Source organism: Pezoporus occidentalis, unplaced genomic scaffold (genome assembly GCF_034315485.1).
Source record: "Pezoporus occidentalis ecotype Australia unplaced genomic scaffold, CSIRO_AGI_Poc_V1 ctg37, whole genome shotgun sequence".
Lineage (NCBI taxonomy): Eukaryota > Metazoa > Chordata > Aves > Psittaciformes > Psittacidae > Pezoporus > Pezoporus occidentalis.
Genome location: NW_026915691.1, coordinates 7,230,538 through 7,246,983, shown reverse-complemented (window position 1 = coordinate 7,246,983; position 16,446 = coordinate 7,230,538). Strand labels below are relative to the sequence as shown.

At 44.9% G+C, this 16,446-nt stretch overlaps 1 protein-coding gene across 8 annotated transcripts in view; it reads left to right on the top strand.

Moving 5' to 3' along the window:
- ULK1 (unc-51 like autophagy activating kinase 1) overlaps positions 1 to 16,446 on the top strand; it is an 80,584-nt gene that overhangs the window by 38,000 nt on the left and 26,138 nt on the right. For 7 of the 8 annotated variants that reach the window (XM_062631570.1, XM_062631569.1, XM_062631567.1 and 4 more), the window contains 4 exons: positions 2,375 to 2,457; positions 6,861 to 6,911; positions 13,947 to 14,035; positions 16,058 to 16,223. In XM_062631570.1, coding sequence (XP_062487554.1) covers positions 2,375 to 2,457; positions 6,861 to 6,911; positions 13,947 to 14,035; positions 16,058 to 16,223 — 389 coding nt within the window. The remainder of the gene's footprint in view (positions 1 to 2,374; positions 2,458 to 6,860; positions 6,912 to 13,946; positions 14,036 to 16,057; positions 16,224 to 16,446) is intronic. The other variant, XM_062631568.1, reaches the window with a different exon arrangement.

Below are 16,446 nucleotides of genomic sequence, written 5' to 3'. Positions count from 1 at the left end.
ACTTATCTCCACTTTTTAACTACCAAATTCCTCCACAGTTTAGATCCAGGCCCATTGTTTTTCTACCATAAATGTCAGATCCAAAGTGGCCTTTGTGTAAATGCTGATTCCCTGCTTTCTGAACTCAGTTTGTCTTTCTAATGTGGACTGCAATCTGTGCTATTTCCTGAGTAAATATGAATAAACTGCCTTGCCAGGCCTGCCAACACAGGATGAAACACAACACCACTCGAGACCTCCTTCTCAGACTGCAGCAGTGCCAGGGTTTGGTTTCATTCTCCTTGGGGCTAGGCAGGCTGGCACCCACCTCCATGGCATTGCCATGGAAAGTGCTGTGTTTTGGCTTGGGAACCAGCTGGGGAAGAACAGCTCATTGGATGCTCAGTCTCTGCCTGCTGGGCTGGTGCTGTTGCTATTGCTGACAGGTGAAATGCCATTCTGAGGTGGGGTGCTCACATCAGTAGGAGAAAGCCCAAAGGCCTCACAATTTTAATAGCACTGATCTAAATAGCTAACATTTGTTGTGCTGATTTGCATGGCAAAGTGTGTTATAGATCATGGCGGGGGAAAGGAGGCACTTTTGTTGCGTATGTTTAAAAAGATGGTGTTGTAAAATAATACTGCAAAACTTTAAGCTTTAGATGTGAGAGATAGGAGGCAAACAGGCTGTTAATCTGCACTGGCTTCAGTCTGTGTTGCGACATCTGAGGTCTACTACTTGACCTGCCTGTTTCTTGGCTTTAAAACCATACAAAAGCTAGAGTCATTGCTGGGAAATGGACTCATTTTGGATGAAAGCTTTATGTGTCGTGGATAAGTAATGACGATAACACTGGAGGACTGCAGGTCTCCAGCACTAATGTATTTTTCAGGAGACGCTGCTAGCTGTGGTATCTTGGGTAATTCCATTACGCAGTGTGATTCTAAGGCACACCTTTTTTGACAAGAGGGTGTTTTTTCTTGGCTCAGAATCTCAGTTTAACTGCACCCCTTCCAGAGCCTGGTGGCCTCCTGCTTTGGGAAGGCACATGGAACCATTCTAGTGTCAGGAATGGAAAAGCAGCTCCTGCAGTACAAACAGGGATGAGGAATGCTTGCCATCTTTCTCTGTTCTAGGAATTGCTGGGCTCAAATCCCTTACACCAGCAAGGCCTGGGGCTTCACAGAAAAATAACTGGGTAGTACTGAAACCTATAAATACCTTGCCTCACATCTCTAGTTTCACTAGCCTGATGGTGCTAGCTAGCATCTTTTTTCCCCTCCCCTACTATTTTTGTCCCAGCTTCTTTTCTTACCCAGCCTGTAGCAGCATCAGTCAGGCTTGGCTTCAGGGCAGTGAGCAATGCCAGCCCAGCGAAGCCCAGCCCTGCCTTATTGCTGAGCTCCTGAAGTTGAAATTGCTATGCTGAGCACACATGCCATTACCTGAACTGACCTTCAGATGGGGAGAGCCTGGCAGACCATGGGGGCCATGCAGGGCATGGCTGTGATGAACAGTGTTAATGCTGAAAGGAGCTGGAGCCACCTTCTCTTAATATGGAGAGCTCTGCTCTGGCTGCAGGCAGGGCCCGGCTGCTGTAAGCCCTGAGCAGTACTGCTGGTTACGGAGGAAAGTCAGAGCTGAATCCACTTATGCAAGAGCTGAACTCTGCTTTCCCTGCCTTAATCTGTTCATTTATTCCTGTTTCCTACAATCTACTGGGGTTGTAAAGAGCTGCCCTGGCCTCTCCCCATCTGGTTGTAGGGTGAGGGAGAGCACAATGATTTACTAGCTCTTCCTGTGCTGCAGTGGCCATTGAAGAGTGTTTTCTTCCTAGCTGTACTGGAAAGTGGGTAATAGCTGCACTGATTTTAGCTTGATTGGGTGGCAGTTGCTCACGTCTCAGTTGATTAAGAAATGCCGTATATAAGCTGCATTGAAAAACAAATGTTTTAAGAAGTGGTAGTAATTGGTGATACATTTGATCACCATTGTCTTAACTGGAAGCTTCCACTTGGTAACTGCTTCATTTTAGTGACCTCCTTATCCCTTTTAGAGCAAATAGAAGAGACCTTATTTATCATGTGCAAAATAACTGCGTGCTGCATGGATGACATTGGCACCACTGTGAAAGGGAAAGGATTTGCAGGTGCTCATGGGAGAGGCCACTAAAGCTAGATTACCTGTAACCTCAACAATGACAATGGGGAGTAAAAGTCAAATAGATGCAAATAGAGATGTTTCTGTTCAGCCTTTCTCCAATGAGCTCCTCTTATGTTCCTAGCCCAGCAGGCACAAAGTGTGTTTGCATTTGCAGGTTGCCTTCCTGAATATGTAAAAGCAGTTTAAGTAGACTGCAGGTCTCTCTGATTTTGCTTTTGTTTTCAATTCTAGCATCCCCAGGGAGACATCCAGCCACCTGAGGCAGCTGTTACTTGGCCTTTTGCAGCGTAATCATAAGGACCGCATGGACTTTGGTAAGACCTTCTTCCATTTCAAGCTCTGCTGCCTGTCTGTATCTTATGCTGCACCATGGTGCTGCACATAGCTGTGTGCTTTTTGGCTGGTGCTAGCAGAGGCATCCAAACATCTGGATTTTACCTGGAAGGTTTTAGTGTATGTGCTAGAAAGGTCAGTGCTGATTCCAGCACAGTTTTGTAGACCTGGAGAATTGGCATACCTTCTTCAGCAAACACTTCTTATATGCATCCCTTCTCCTGGCTTCTGCTTTTATAATCTCTCTGAACTTCTAGTGTGTTAAGTGTGCTACCAGGTGAAATGTGTATCTTTCTCTGTCATGGTTCTCTCCCAAAGCTACACGCTGCACCCATTTAATGAACAATTCAGTCTATACCCTCTATTGCTCAAGGTCTGACTGGTAATCTGAGCTAGGAGACTGTAGCTGCTTGCAGGCCCTTCACTCCCTGTCCAGGTTTCTGTGGAAGGATGCCTTGGTTCTCATTCTGTTCAAGTTGGCAGTCTTATGGCTCTCCCTTTAGATCTCTACCTCCAGACTTGGTGGGCATAAAGACTTCCTTTTTTCTATTTTATTGTCTTAATTCTGTCTAAAATGGGAATGCTTATAATGTGCCACGGGTTCTGGCTTTGGCAGCCTCTTCCAGATGCATCTAGCTAAGCCAAAAGGTCTGAAGGACCTCTAGTGAAGCCATTCCTACAGGAACGCAGGCAGAGGTAGAACCTTTCCTGGATCCCTTTTAGTCATCTAAAGGCAACTGTGTGGGGTTTTTTATTCTTTCCCCCACCTCTCCCTTCCCCGTGGGCAAAGATAGTCTAGACTTGTCTCCAGTACAAATCAGGACCTGAATACTGTCTCTCACCAAGCAAGCTGGTCCTGGTGGTGTGTTTCCTCAGAACAGCAGGGAGTAGCTTTGCTTCCATGGGCCAGTGCTGCTGGTGGAAAGGGTAAGTTTGCCCCTCAGCCCCTGTTCCTGAATAAGGTTTGATGCTGGGGAAGTCTGTTCAGGTGGTTTTCTTGGAACTAGGCTGGAAGCCAGAGCCCACAGATTTGTGTTGTCTCACAGTCATAGAGCTTTCGGCTATTTGCAGACAGTACCTTTGTTTCCTGAAAATGAAGTGATGCTGCTGTGTGTTTTCAGGGTACTGCTTTTTAGTCATGCTTGGGGTAAGAGAGTTTGATATTTCTGTCTTTTGGGGGTTGGTTTTCTGTTGTTGTTGCTTATTTGCTCAGGTGGATTGTTTCCTGCTGGGCAGCATGTGCTAGTCTATGAAGAGAAATTGTTTTGCTGCCTCTGTTATCCTTTTGGATTAGAGATACCAGGAAAGCCTTTCTGGGGACAGTGTCACCTGGGGGAGGCAAGCATGTGGATTAACTGAGGCTGATCATAATTATCCAGTGCTGAATGCAGAGGGCCAGTTACTAAGGTGCAGAAGTGAGAAAACAAGCCTTTTGAAAAGGGTGCCATTAAAGCTGCTGGCAGGCTGATTTGGATATAAGCACTTCTCAGTATTACTCCCTGCAGATCTATCTGGGGTGTAGATCTTTGCCTCTTCTATTACGCTGCTGTGCATTTCAGAAGAAAATATCCTTTTGAGCTTTCCGTTTCCCTGCTGTCAGAAATTGAGTCTGGCAAACCTTTTTAGCCCCCCATAAGCTGTTTTTGTACCTCTGGGAGCAGACTGCATGAGTCAGAGTCTAACACTTGGAAATTCAAGATAATAGACTTTGATTTCACTCAGGACAACTGTTAACAGCGCATCTTGCTGCACTGAGATTGTCTGCCCTTAATCACAGTCAGGATCCTTTTCTCTCTAAATCGACACGTTCTTGTAAGATGCAGGTGATTCTCAGGTAGGGCTTGTGAATATACTCTGTACAGAAGCCTGTATTTGGGATATTCCTTGTGCTTTATAGATGGCTGATCTCAGTGGGTGTGTGGCATCCCATACTGTATTCTAATCTCGTGCCAGTTCAGAGGAAAGCAAGTACCAAAGCCTTTATAAATACATAATATTTTTATATTATATATTTATAATATTATATATTAAATTATATTTATAATATTATATAATATATATAAAATAAATGCTTTATTTACACCAGTACACTTCCTCAGCATCCAGTTGTATTTTTGGTCTCATCCACCTCTGCCTCCTCTGAAGCATCTGAGCTTCCTTCCTGCTTGTAACTCAGCTGTTTTCCTTTCTCCTGGTGCTCACTCTTCAGCTCCTCTATGTTGCTTGGAGACTCTGCCCTACCTACTGAAGGGACCCGTCTTCCTTTCCCTCAAGTATCAGCTCAGGAGACCTCCAGATGATGCTCTTTGCCAAAACAGTAGCAATACTTAAGTGAGAGCGCTTCTCTGTTCGCAACTATTGTCGTGTTTCTAGCTGTGGCCAGCTGTGCACAAACTGTTGATGTCCCAGAGCTCTAGATCCCGTCAGAAGCAGATCTTCCCCTTCCCTTAGATGGCTCCCAGTAGGCAGGTGCTTTGCCCTCCTACTGGCAAACTAACATAGGTTGCTCTCTTCACCTACCCTGCCTTGGCTTATGGCCAGGGCCTTCGTTCACTGTTCTTTACCCTCCTGCACTATGTAAGGTGAAGATCTGTATGTACTGCTGGGTCGGGGATGATTCGTAAGCCGCTGTCACCAGTGGAGCAGGGTGTCCTGCTGCTCCTTGTTCCCTGAGTCACCCTGTAGTCTCCAGGACATATGTGTGATTCCCTTCACAGAGGTCCCCCAGAGTTTAGTTGATTCATGCAACAACAACACATAAGCTTGAAGCTTCATTTACTTGTGTCCCAGTTGCTCTTCTGCCAGGGACTGATGGTCTTCTCGAGGTTATCTAGAGGAAAGCCAGAAGGGGTTTGAGTTTCCTGGTGACGATTACAAGCAGGGTTGTTTAAATGTTGCTTTGCAAGCGCAAGTAACAAGCAGTTTGGAGGGGGAAGAGTGAAAGAAATCATCATTTCTACCCCCTCAATTGAATAGCTCTGCTGAGGGATGGTAACCCTCTAGAGGAGCAGACTGAAGAAGCAGCAGGAAGTGCCAACAGCTGAGCAGTTCCTAGCGAGGTAGGGATGTTCTCCATCCACAACAGATCTAGCCTGAGAGACTCCAGCTTTTCCTGTTAGAGATTTCCATCACTTCTGTTGTGCACTCTGGTCTCCAGACCAGTGTGCTCTGGCTGCAGGACCATGGGAGTGCCAAGGAGGGGCTGAGGAGAACAGGGGTTGTTTAAGTTTAAAAAGCAGACAAAGAAAGAAAGCAGTTGCTACATTATGGGAAGTTCAGTGGCCAAAGAAGAGCTGCTTACAGAAAGCTGTACAAAAACTGGAAGTTTGTAAACACTGGGGGTTGCAACAGGAAATCCATGCTGGGAAAAGAACTTGAACTGCCTGCAGTTAACTAAATAATCAGCATCGGTCCATGACTCATGGCTGAGTAGCTGGTTGTGATAGGAGAGGACTCTGGCAAAGTTGCAGTGGATCAAACACAAAATAGTTGGGAGTGGCGGTTACCTGTAAGGACAGGCAAACTTGTAGAGGGTCTCCAGCAAGCCAGGACAGAAGCTTTTCTTGGCCTGGAGCTGTAGAATGTTCTCCCATAATGAGTGAAGACTTCAGCACTCATGTCTGGTGTGAAATATGTTCTGGGCTGTTCTGTGCTGGCCCTTTAGAAAATGCATTTCTGCCTTTGAATGCCATTTCAGCCAGGGACTTGGTCTTTTAGTGCCTCTTGGTACATTGGGATTTCTCTCTTCTTGCTGATAGGAGCTTTTGATGCACGTGTGGGTGGCCATGGCAGGTCTTGACATAGTTGCACTATCTGGCCCTCAGTAACTGTTTCCCATTCCTAGAAGTGTAAGAGCTATTGCAAGACAGAGGGATGTTAACAATGAATGCAGTCATTCTCCCCAGCAGCCCAGGGTTTTAGCTTGCAGCAAAACCTTGCTAAGGCCTTTAATGCCCTGTGGGGAAGTAAAATCCATTAGTACTGGTGTTGAATCCTGAGGTACAAACCCTCATGTTATTTGGCCATGCTTCCGGCAAAGACTGGGATTTTCCTTCCCTTCATTCATGTAATTGCCCCAAATGATTTCCCTTCTCTGTCCCTTACCCCCCTGATTTTGCAGAGATGACTGGGAGGAGAGGAGCCATTTGTTTTATTCATACTTAAATAGCAATCTCTGGATCCAAATAATTTCCCATAGTAGGTCCTTCATCCAGTCTGCAGTCTGCATTCTTGACCACGACTACACTACAGTCAGTCAACTTCTATAGTTGATCTAATTGCATGGAAAAATCACTGTAAAACACTGTAGCTTGCTATGCTTAAACTGCCTTGTAACTTCTTACAGCAATTTCCTTTCACTGAGTCACTGTTGGTTTTTTTTCAGATGAATTTTTCCATCACCCATTCTTGGATGCAAGTGCCTCAATGAAAAAATGTAAGTGTTGCATTTTTGATTACAGTCTTTGTGAACCGTGACATGACTTCCTTTGCTGCTAGTTCAAAAGAAAAAGACTGCTTTATGTTTTCTTAGTTATTTAGGCAGGGATTCAGCTTTTGTTACTCTGTCGTGTCCAGATTTTGCCATCAAAACATATTTCATTTTGCTGAGTTATCTTCAAAGGGATGACTATGGGGGCTGTTTAGAAACTTAAAGCAGAAGTAAATGTAGTTTTGAAGCACATTCAGCCACTTTGTATGAAGTGCTTGGCCAATGAGGCAGCTTGTAGGTAAACAGGATTATGAGCATGATCTTGTTCATCTTCTGCATCTGCAGGACAGTTTGGGATAGTGAATGGTGGAATCTGGTGCTCTTGTTTGTGCTTGCCAGGAGGTACCTTAAGCAGGCTCTGGTTACCAGCCCTTGTTTCAACATTTACCTTCAAATTCTTGATCAACCTTATTTTAGAAGGGTTTAATTTGGGTGTTCAGTGAGAAGTGGCCAAAACAAGGACAGGTTTCCATTGAAAGTTCTTCCTTTCCTCTCTTGATTCTGAAAATTTCCAACCATGTTTTCAGAATGATTCAGATGTTATTCATGATTCAGAAGTTGGTTTTCAGTGGGGAACAATTCAGAATTGCTTCTAGTGTACAGGATATAACAGTCCTCTGGCCAAGAGACTTGGTTGAGTGGAAATGTGTATGGTTGCCTCCTTCTGGAAGGATCTTCCTGTGTCTTTAATCTTCTGAATAAATGTTAAGCCAAGAATTTTCATCAGTGACTGGTTTGGGTTGCTGGAAGTTTTGGAGGAAGCGTGTCCAATGCTTTCTGAACATAGAGCACCTCTTGAATGTATGCCCATCCTTTGTCTGATGTCCACGTCACTCTTGACAGTCTCCGTCTTTCCTGCTTGCAGAGCAGGACTTCTCAGTTGTTCCTGATACAGATTTTAACTGTGTACTTAGGTGACCGTCCTGCAGGCAAGAAAAGACGCTTCTGGTTTAGGGGAGCTTGCAAGCCAGCCAGGCCCCTATCTCCATCTGCACCAGCAAGATGTGGGGCAAGTCCTGTAAAACAGGACTGCTCTGCAGGCAGAAAAGGACTCTGCCTGTGTAAGACTGCTCCTAAGCCAGCTCAGCTCTCAGCACCTGCTGTACCACTGCCATGTGGGAAAAGCCCTTCAAAGTCCAGTTCCACTGTGGGCCCAGGACTGCCTGCTCAGGACGTTCCTGCATGCCCACCAACTCATCTTTTGCTTCACTGGCCAGGGGAACAGAAAACACCCTGCAAACGGGAGAGGGCTCTCCAGACTTGGCCTCAGTTTCCAGCTTCTGCGCGTTTCCTGTGCAGAAACCAGAGGCATCATTGTGAGCAAGGGACTGTAGCTCAGCCTTTGCCTCCAGATGCACCAGAGTTAATAGTGTGGGGTCAAGGCCCAATAAAAAGAGCATCTTTACAGGCAGGTATGGACTATATGAACTCCAGACCTCTCTGCTGCCCTGCTGGTCCTCATGTCCAGGCATATGTGCACAGCCTGGAGTCCTGTCCATGTAGGAGAGACCACTACTGGTTTTGAAAAGACAAGGGGAGAAATCTCTTTCCATTGCTGGAGGTTGTCTTGTGCACAGAGATCTGGTAATGGAGAAGATGGTTCTTGTAGTCTGCTGTGGAGGTCTCTGCTACTGCCAGATGGCAGTGGTGGATGAAGGTCTCTGAGGTGTGCAGCGAAGAGCCTGGATGAGAAAGGCTGCATATGGGAATGGTGGTCCTTTTGATTTCTAGATAGGCGAGAGAAGAACCAGTGTCAGCACAGGTCTAGCTTATGGTGAACTCAATAAGAAGAACTCACCTGAGATGTATGGAATGCTCCTTAACGTGGTAGAGTGCTTAACATTTGCAGTTTTAGCTGAAGTAGATGACTTAGGAAGGTGAAGTTGCGCAGCAGTTAGCTCCCCTGGCTTTACGTGCAAAACTAAGATGGGCCCAAAAGCTTATTGGGCTACTTCATCTCAACATGTGGCTCAGCATGATGTGGAGGAAGTATCAGAGATGTAGCTGCATCTAAGTGATGATGCTCAGACTTAATTAGTCCTCAGGCCTCTGTGCCGTACTGGAGAGAGGAGCAGTGTGCCCTTGTGCTTTTGTTCTCCTTGGGAGCTGATAGTTTGGCTACCACTGACTTTAGTGGAAGCAGAACTACAGCATTCACATTTGAGTGTGCTTTTAGGAGAGTTTGATGGTCTGTACCAGCATTGTGTTTTTGAGTAGTAGCGATTTCATGATGAATGTACTGAGACCTCAGCTAAGCTCAGGGACCCACTGTGCAGCCGTTACCTAGAGGATCTTCCAGTTCAGAGGTGTCTGCACCACAGAAACAGGCAATGATGCATCTGTTTAGGTCCCAAACCGGTTTTTAGGTCCAAACCCACTTTCTTTCCATATGAGAGCATTTTGCAGTCTGAGCAGGGGGTGGTGGTCTCCTACCCCTGCAGAAAAATCTGCCCTCAAGGTGGCAAGGGTGGAAAAGGAGAGCTGCCACCAGCGTGCAGAGCTGAGCACATCACCCTTGCTCTTGAACCCTGTCGAGGCTGGTCCAGAGCTGGTCACACAGTGATCAAAATAAAGCAAGAGCCATTGTCTGTGCATTCTGTGGATGTATGATAGTGCACTATCTTGTGGAATTATAAAGGGTGTTCTTAATACAATGTAATTTTGGAGTTCTGGAAGACTGGGGAATCCTCAAATGTGGATAATTCTCCAAGTGGCTAACTTTGAAGTTGCTGCAGTGAGGGGACACCCTCATATAAATAAATTTGCTCTTCAAAACACTCCAAAATCAACATTTCTGCCAAAAATTTTTAAATATGACATTTCTGCCAAGCTCATCCTCTCCACTGTGGTTTTGAGGGATGACTGTTCTCATGGCCCTCCTCTCATCTCACTTCTTTAGTGAAGCAAGGACTTAAGTGTGCTGCCATCCAGGGTGTACCATAAAGCTCTTTGCCACAGGCTTTAGCTTTGAGAGTGGGTTCAGGGCCTTGGGCTTTGTTAACCAAAACATGTACCTGATTTTTTTGTTTATTTATATTTCATTTTCTATTGTGGTTTTGTACCCGTGACTAAGCATGTACTTTAGATGTGTAAAAATACATTAATAAAGTCTTTAAAATACCGTGTCTAGTCAGAATGTCGTCTGTCTGTAGCCAGGTCTGATCAGCATATGGTATGGGGCAGTGCATTACAGTAATAATGCATGAGGAGGCATAATTAGATGCTTGTGCAAGTCTTCTCTCAGTAAACACACTGTAATTGTTACCCATGCACAGTATTTTGGAGGCTTTTTTGCTCCTACCTTTAATGAATGCTGAGCTTATGCCTCCTTGACTCTGAGTTAAGAGAGCATGAAATGTGAGCAGTTGTGGTTCAGAACGGCGTGGGATGGTTCAGTGTCTGGAATATCTGTTAGGCTTAACTTTTATCATCTTCATAATCTTACTGTACATAAAACCTGGCAAAAAAGCATCGTGACTTCTGCATATAGAAGATTTTAATGGTGCAAAGTTCTAAACTCTTTAAAGCAGCTGTTCTTTGGGCAAGTCCTTTCAGCTTTTGAACTAGAAAGTATTGCCTGGTCAGAGATTGCAATTAAATAGTATTTGATGACTGGCTTTAATTGAGTCCAGATAATCACTGAAATGCATCTCTCCAGTGTGTGTAAAACTTGGATTACAAGTAAAGCTTTATATAAAGCTTGAGACTTGGATATTTTAGGACAGCCTGGCCCCAGTTGGGATGGTTTGTCACAAATGACATCTGCAAGTGCAGCATCCAGGCTGGAGATCCACACAGCTGGAGCACAGGCTTGCCTTTATGTCTCCCAGCTCTCCCATTTTTGAAACCAGTTGGCACTGGTTATGCAGCACACAGGGTGACTGTTTTGTTGCCGGAGCGAGTTGGAGAGGACAATTACTAAACCAGACTTATTTACATTACAATTACAATCCAGCAATTTCTGGATTTGGGTGGGGGCCTACAACCCTTGTTAACATTGCCCACATTCAAACTTGAGCCGAAAGCATGATGAGCCAAGTGTTTGCACCCCTTTTAATTTTAAACTGGGAGTGCCTGGGTGTGTGGAGGAGATGGAAAGCGAGCATCTTGCTTTCAAGCTGTCCTACGTGGCTGACGATCCAAATGCACCAACAGGGATGTGGCGGTCAGAGAGCGTTTGTCAAAGCCAAGCCTTGTGGTTCTACGTGCATGAAAGTCCTTTTTTAGTGTCAGGACCTTTTGAGCTGGGCCTCACAGTATGAATTTGGGGAGTTTAGAGGGTTTAAAAGAAGTACAATGATTAATAGAGGCTGTATCTAAAGGTGTGCTTCATGCAGACAGAGCTGTAACTTGAGTTTCAGATGATAGTGGCAAAGTCTGCCTGCTTGTCTTCCTTCCCAGATTAATGGAAAGCTGTCCAAAGCAAATAGACAGAAATAGAAAAGTCTCAATTCCAGCCAGGTTTAAATCAATAATGAACAAAGAACCAAAATAGAGTGGAAGGGGACCTTGAGAGAGACCTGAAATGACTCTCACAAAAATAACTAATTCTAGGGAAAATGCACGGTGATGCAAGTCTTGCAGCAGACATGTGGATACAGTTCAAAAATCATTTACCTTCTCTTAAAAGCATCTTTACAGAATAGGAAGGTCTGGCTGTACAGGGGTGAATTGTTCTGTAAGAGTTGGCAGGGTAGAAAAGGGGAGGCTTTTTTTCCCCCTCTCAGACTTCTGGTATTAAATACGTGGGGAAGGTACCAGGGATCGCTGTGCAGGCACTGTGGGAAGGTTGTGGTATAGGCAGGACAGAGCTCCCCATGTTGCAGTCAAGTTCTCAGACCTCTGTGTGTGTTCCCTGAGTGTGGGGAGTGGGAAGCAGCTGTGGTGGGAGAGTGTGTGGGGTGTGGATGGAGTTGCTCTCCATGCCAAGCCCCTGACCGACCTCCCAGAATATCCATTGCCAGGGTACCGCAGTTCCAGTTCCTTTACCGGAGCCAGGGCAGTGCATTTCAACAGCACAGACATCAAGTGTAAAATAGATACAGAGGATATAAAATAGCCTCTTGCAAAGCTTTGGAAAGGTTTATTTTGTTATGGACCTAACCCTCAAAATGCTGGCAGAGTAAGGCTGCCAGGATGGTCCAACGCAAGAGGGAGAGGCATCTGTGTGTGCGTGTGTCGCTGCACACAGGTCCCACACAGCCATCCCACTACGGCTTCATATTGCACAAGCCCTGGGACTCTGCTGAATCCATCTTCATTTGCAGTATAACTTGACCTTTTAAAAAAACAGTTGGGTTTTGTTAACATTAGCAAAGGGTAGAAGAGATCACCGTGACCCTGGTTAAACTATTGCAGTGGTTGATTGCTTACGTTAAAACGTGTATTTTAAGTCGATGCTTCCTTGGCTTCATTTTCCTGTTGTTGGATCTTGTTACATCTCCGTCAGACTGAGGAACTGAGCGTCAAAGTGATTGCTCTTTTTATGCTAGGAGACACTGGTCCAGTCATCCTTTAACCTTCTTTGATAGGCTACATGGAGAGACTTCTTAAAGCCTTTTATTAAAGGGCGTGTTTGCCCATTCTTTTATCATTAGAACACTGTTTCAACAGTTAATTGCAGAGAAATGTACTCTCATTTTTCTAGCCAGTGAATAAAGTACTTTGTAATATCTTATGGGATTAATGACAGAGGTAGTTTTACTTCAAACAGAAACATTTTTCTTCTAGGTGTTATTAATCTTCCAGTTATTAAGTATGGAGTCATTAGCACAGATCTTGTAAAGGTAGAAGTCTGATATAAGGTGCTAATTCTCTGCCAGCACAATGGAAGAGCAGCAAAGTGCTCCTCTCCTCACTTACGCATTTCCTCTGATCTCTATCTTAAAACATACAAATGGTTGCAGAGTAAAATCTGACTTCAAGCTGCCTTGAAGTGGGATGTTGGGACTCTTCTGCACTGTTCTTGTGCAGGTGGACTGGGGAATTTGAACCACTAAATACTTCAAAGTCCTTTAAAAAGCTAGTGTTACCTTTGCCTTGTCTCCCTCCTTGGCTGAGCTGAGCTCTTCTAAGTTATTTACTGTACCTCACTTGCATAAGTCACTGGAGTTAAATATTCTTTTCTCTTATGATGCCTTAATCGTTGTTTCTGCCTGAAGGTCAATGCTAACTAGTTCTTTCAGTGTGAGCTTTATGCCTCTGTGAGAGTTATAAAAGCCAGTTCAACAATGCAGTGAATAAAATGGGCGGTTCTGATATTGAACAATAAAACATAAAAGGAAGGGATGCAAGAATAGCTTGTGCTGTGGAACAATTTCTGTACAAAGAGATTAAATAAGCAAAACTTCTTGAACTTGCAGAAGTGACTCAGGGAGAACGTATTGAGGTATAGGAAGCAATGAACTGTTTCCTTGTGGAATGGTTAATTATGTGGGTGTTTTTTGGTGTATATGGCCTGGGATGCCTGAGTGACTGTTGGGGCAGCAAGCACATATAACTTGAGCAGGCATGTGTTTGACTTAGTGCAGATGTTTGATGTGTGTTAAGCAACAAGGTCTGATGAAGGAGAAACTGTAAGAGTATGGACTAGCTTCTACCCCTGACATGAGTAACTCAGTCCACTCCTCTGTTTATCTTTCCCTTCACTTGCAAAGATGCTTTGGAGGCTTTTTAGGGCAGAAACCATCTTGCTATCTGTGTAGGACAGGTGTTGTGTGGACGTCTGACCTTGATCAGATGTTCTGAGACTTTCCACCCCAAGAGCTATAGCTGACATAGTGCACAGTGGAGCGAGTGAATGTCAATCATATAACCAAACAGAATGCTTCTTTTGTTCTCCTTTAATTGGTCACATCTGATACATGAAATACATGTTGCTGCATAAGATAAACCACAATGGGTAAAGATGAAAAAGAACTTTTATTATTGATTAAACTGAGTTTGACAACTTCTCCTGGTTTTGTCTTTTCCTGGTTTTAGCTGCTTCTGTGCCAATGCCTTCTTACCCCAGTTCAGGCTCCGGTAGTTCCTCCAGCAGCTCTTCTACTTCCCACTTGGCATCACCTCCTGTAAGTACAGCTCAGAGGATGCACTGTCAATGGGTCTCCCTGCTTGCTTTACTGAAACAAGGTCTCTGCTTTTGCTGTCTTCTGGTGCAAGTCACTGAACACTTTAGTTCTGCCTGGATTTGGTTCATTGGCTTCTCCAGTCTGTATAGAGTTTAGAAGTTGCCTTTTTTTACCCACAAGAAATATTTCAGTTTGGCCATTGCCTATTATGTGAAAAGCCTTTATGAAGGAAGTTGGTATTAACGACATTAGCTTGTCTTGGCAGAGATGGAGAGTTCCTTGGAACCCAAAACCAGTCACTAATTCAGCGTAGAGCACTGGTTTCTTGGCTGCAAGTTCTCTGTTTTCAAGCAAAGTCTCTGCAGCTTGGCAGTGTATCCACCCTTCTTTGTAAAGTGACCCTCCTCCTTTGTGACCAGCATTCCCAGGAGCCACAGAGGGACATTCAGCTCAGGCCAGACCTGCCACAGTCCCGTGCTCTTGCAAGAGGTGATCTGAACTGATGGTTTTTCCTCTCGGGTTACCTGAAATGATGCAAATTTTTCTGGAGGGCAGGATATGAACTCACCAGTGAAGTGACATTCCTGCAGCTCGCTGAACTGAAAGCTTGGTTTTGGAGGCTCTTGGTGAAAGCTGCCTTTGACTTAGAACTCAGGAATGCTGGTGTGCGATGGGTAGGGGAAGGGAGAAGGGTTGAATTTTTTCCTCCCTGGCATTACTGCTTCTTTACTTTGTCCTCTGAGTTTCCCTGGGCCAAGGTTTCTCAGCCTGATGTGGGAAAGGCTGAGAGGCACTATCAGAAATACACATAGGTGCTCATGATGTGAGCTGGACAGAGAGAAGTCTGCCCTCCTCTGAATGTCACGTAACGCTCACATCCCTGAGAGCTGCTTCTCCCCTGCAGCTGTAAGTAGAGGGTGGTTGGCTAAGTCCCTGCTGACCATAAGACCCCCAGAATGGGTAGATGATGTGAAAAGCAGGCTCTTTCCCATGAGTTTTCCTGGTCTGGGAAGCTCAGGAATGGTGCAGGCTCACTGCCAGACCAGGAGGGGGTCCCATGTTAGAAGTGTGACTGCACCAATCCTGCTCTGCATTTTGAAGTTTTGCTGATGGAGGTGTGCTGGCTCAGCAGATTGGGTGGAAAAGAGACAACTTTGACAGCTGGAAAACTCCTTCTGCTTGTATGTACTGCATGTACAGTGAGAGTGTCCCCACTAGTACAGCAGGAGAGTCTTCAGAGGGTGAACAGGGACTTAACAGGGCCCAAGTGAAAGCTGATTTCAAGTTTGTCTCAGCCTAAAAATGCATTAGGATAAAGATTGTGATCTACTCTGTGGGTAGTTCAGCTGTCTTAAAGCTGTCTTAAACCATTCAGCCTCCTCCATCTGTCTGCAGAACATGAGGATTGTTTGACTGAAGGAAGCAGAAAAATGGGACTTAAACTTTGTGCTGCCTCTGTTGACTGTGAAGCATTCATCTGTTGAGTGCTTAGCCTCCTTCAGGCCTTTCTTTAACTCCTTATCAGCACTCTACAGCAAAACAGGGTTGTTCTGAAAGTGCAGGGACACTTACTTACGCATTCCCGAGTGCTGCTTACTGCAAAAGTGCTAGGAGAGACCAGATGTTTAATGTTGAAGATCAAAACAAGAAAAACATAACCCCAAAGAACAACCAGATCTATGTCTCAAAGCTGGTATCAGTTTCACAGCCATACTAAATTGAGTTGGTACAAAACACGTTGAATCAGAAAGCTTTAGCAGAGGGATGCAATACCTCAGGTCATGTTTTCCTTACCTGTGGAGCATCAGACATGCTGGTAGTATGTTTTGTGTAACAAAAGGTGCTATTTTGTGACATGGACATGAAAGGGTCCATGTTAGAAAACTAAACAGCTGCTTCTGGCAAATTATTAGCCCTGGTTTATCAGCAAAATGTTGTTTGTAGCCTTGCACAGCTGAGTTTAAAGGATCGAGCAGGATGATAAAGTAGCTGAAGTCAGTGTTTGTTTTCCTCTTGCATTAGCAGTCCCTTGGAGAGATGCAGCAGCAGCTGCAGGAGAAGGCACTGGCATCTCCTACCCAGGATTCCCCTGGCTTTCTGCATGGATCGAAGGACTCTGCTGGAAGCAGCAGTAAGAATTCATCCTGTGACACAGATGACTTCGTTATGGTCCCAGCACAGTTCTCAAGTAAGTTTCTGAGAATGCAGACGTTCTAAGCAGAGGGGGATGTGAGATAGTTACTAGAAAGTTGAAAGAGATTGAACCTGTCCTGACTGAGTGATGGAAACAGTTTTGTTATCAAGCTGGAAGAGAACATCTGTCTCACAGGCTGGGTTTGTATTTTGTAATTACCTTCAAAGATTGGATTTGAGATGAAAGATTATTCAGGGACCTCAAGAAGGGATTGAAC